The 2,964-nt window shown below is 46.4% G+C and overlaps 1 protein-coding gene across 1 annotated transcript; it reads right to left on the bottom strand.

Annotated features, from left to right (window-relative positions):
• Nucleotides 1-1,069: 1,069 nt before the first annotated feature.
• foxq1b (forkhead box Q1b) lies at nt 1,070-2,726 on the bottom strand. Its single transcript, XM_023428782.2, has one exon. The coding sequence runs from the start codon at nt 2,535-2,537 to the stop codon at nt 1,629-1,631; it is 909 nt and encodes a 302-aa protein (XP_023284550.1). The 5' UTR covers nt 2,538-2,726; the 3' UTR covers nt 1,070-1,628.
• Between the last annotated feature and the right edge of the window lie 238 nt (nt 2,727-2,964).

The raw sequence follows: 2,964 nt of genomic DNA on the forward strand, positions 1-2,964 counted from the left end.
CACCCACCCACCTCACACCCCCGGACAGGCTCAGTAAACAGCCTGCAGGACTGTGTGTGCACATGAAGATGATAGATCATATTGTGTAAATCTGGACGGTGTCGAAGTAAATAAGCAGAAGCGATGATTGTGTTTTGTTGACGGAACAAGCGACTGTATTTACTGACGATAAAAACGCCTTTTTGATAAAGATAAGACACATTCCACACCAAGTTATCACCAGGTTTTATCATTTGTCATTATGCCAAGTTTATTGTTCGTTTTTGATGAACAGTCACTGATCACCACGGAGAACAAATTATTTCATATTTATTAGGGAACATAAGCAGTTAAAGTTTAAATATAAAGGAGATATTAACATCAAATAAGATCAAAAATATAATCATAATTTTGATGAAATATCCTTTGTTTCTGATGAGCTCCTCTGGATGGATAATTATAGTGGTAATGACCAGGGAGCTTTATTTGTGAGTCCGATTTTATTTGAAGAGCAGAAAACAACATTACAGCTGAAATGTAGCTAATGTTGTATTATGTATGAAATTATGTCTTTTTGGTGTCTTATAATTTCATGTGGTTTTGGCAGGTGAATGTGCAGGACGCGATAAACTACAAAGCAATACAGCCCAATAATTATAACAATAATAACATGTTTGAAATCTTTATTCTTTAATGTTATTTTACTGTCAGTCAAACTGACTTTGTTTTTACCATTTTAATAAGAAACTACAATATTCATATATTTTCATATCAGGTTCAGTAAGGTAGTTTCATCAAATTATTTTTACTCTAATTTTTATGATTTCGTTTTTAAGATTATGGGTCAAACGTTTCTCTTCTTTCTTCCTGTCTACAGTAAAATCTGCCTTTGTTGAGTGTCTGCTGTTGAACAGGTGTAAGGCCTATTCACCCCCACCCCACACACACACACACACACACACACACACACACACCCTCACCACCACCACCACCACCACCACCACCACCACGCATCTCTACACCTGCCTCTCATCTAACAAACACCACCTTCCCTTTATGTCTGCAATGAATTACTCATTGAACACCGGGGTCCCACAATTTTTTTTTATTCATAAAAAATACCAGACATGCATGAAAACAGAACATTTCTCCATGCGTTTCTAGTGCAGCCGCGAGATTTTTCACCGCAGCTCAGTCAATATTTTTTCATATATATATATTTACAACAATATTTTATACAGCAGGTCTTACAAAACATGAAAATATAAATAGATGACTAGTTTTATGTTTCAACATGGCGCACACAGTAGAAATGACCAATGAACCATGAATACAGAATACAAACACTCTCTAAACACCTGTAACACACACACACACACACACACACACACACACACACACACACACACACACACACACACACACACACGCAAAGTGGAATGTCCTGCGATGACAGCAAACTCAGTCACCACACAGTTAGATCAATATTAACAACCCGCCATGTTTGTTTGTTTTAATGACTTACAGTAGTCATGATGAGACAAACAGAGTCCCACAGTTAAACAGCTAAAGCACTGAAAGCTAAGAGCGCCCATAAAAGTGCACGTCATGGGTCAAAACATTACAGGTCTGACGTCAGCCCGGGAGGTTCATGACAGCAGGGAGTCTATGTGGAAACCTCGCGCCTTGCTGGGCATCTTGAAAGCGGCCTCGGGTCCGGTCATGGCCGGTGCTGTCTGCTGGAGGTATGTGAGAGCGTCCCTGCTGATGGGCTCTGTCCCGCCGCCGCTGCTGCCGCTGCTGTACGCCGCGTCTGACAGGTACATGTGTTGTGCCGGATAGTTCAGAGGGTACGGCAGCACATGGGCCCCTGGGGGCCAGTAGAGCCGGGGGGCGTGAGTGTCTGCATCAGCGTGGCTGTCCTCTCTCCGCTTGAAAGGCGTGCTGAGGATGCTGTCTATGGCGAAGGAGCTGGAGAACTTGGCTCCCACCCTCTCCTCCGGGGCGGGGAGGCGGGTGTCCTCGCTGAGGATGTCCGGGCTCTCCTGCTCCTTGGGGGACCTCTTGGCGATGCGCTTCCTCCTGCGGCGGAACACCCCGTCAGCGAAGGTGTACTCGCTGTGCGGGTTGAGCATCCAGTAGTTGTCCTTGCCCCACGGCCTGGAGGGGTCCCGCAGCACTTTGAGGAAGCAGTCGTTGAGTGACAGGTTGTGGCGCACCGAGTTCCTCCAGCCGGTGTAGCTGCCGCGGAAAAACGGGAACTTCTTCATCAGGTAGTCGTTGATCTCTGCCAGAGTGAGGCGGCCGCTGCTGGACTCCCGGATGGCCATGGCGATGAGGGCGATGTAGGAGTAAGGAGGCTTGGGTCTGCGGGTGTACGGCTTCCCCTTGCTGCCGTCGCCGCCCTGGGTGACAGGTGCCGGGCTGTTGGCCACGCAGTCCCCGTCCGACCCCAGCTCGTCTCCGGACAGGGGAGACGGGACTCCCCCCTCTGCGTCCATACACAACTCCAGCGGCTTCTGCACGAAGTGGTGCGCAGAGAAAACTTCAAGTTTCATGTTTCTCAGTTAAGAAGGATGATCTTCTCCCTTAGGTGTCTCCTCAGTTGGAGTCTTGTCTCAGCTGAGCAGCAGAGCAGGTGTAGCAGTCCTGACAGCAGAGAAGTCTCTGAGTGTTTGTGTTGTAAAGGCTCGTGTGGAGCGCTGGAGGCACCCTGAGCCTCAGTCTGAGCAGCTGAATACAGATCTGTCTCCGGAGACAGGCTTGTCTTGCTATAATATAATGCCTCGGCAAGGGACGGCCCACAGGCGGAGTTTCAGCCCAAATCTATTGAAGCGAATGAGTGATTTATATGTTTACAATTGGACGCTGAAAAAACAGTAAGGCGAGAGAGGACAACTATAAAAAAATAATTCCTCTGAACTATCTATCTATCTATCTATCTATCTATCTATCTATCTATCTATCTATCTATCTACATTTAAA

Source organism: Seriola lalandi, unplaced genomic scaffold, assembly GCF_002814215.2.
Source record: "Seriola lalandi dorsalis isolate HSWRI2012SDOR001 ecotype SW California unplaced genomic scaffold, Sedor1 jcf7180002054885, whole genome shotgun sequence".
Classification (NCBI taxonomy): Eukaryota; Metazoa; Chordata; class Actinopteri; order Carangiformes; family Carangidae; genus Seriola; species Seriola lalandi.

Excerpts from the sequence above, each read along its gene's own strand:
- foxq1b (XM_023428782.2), bottom strand. The coding sequence starts at position 2,537 with ATGAAACTTGAAGTTTTCTCTGCGCACCACTTCGTGCAGAAGCCGCTG.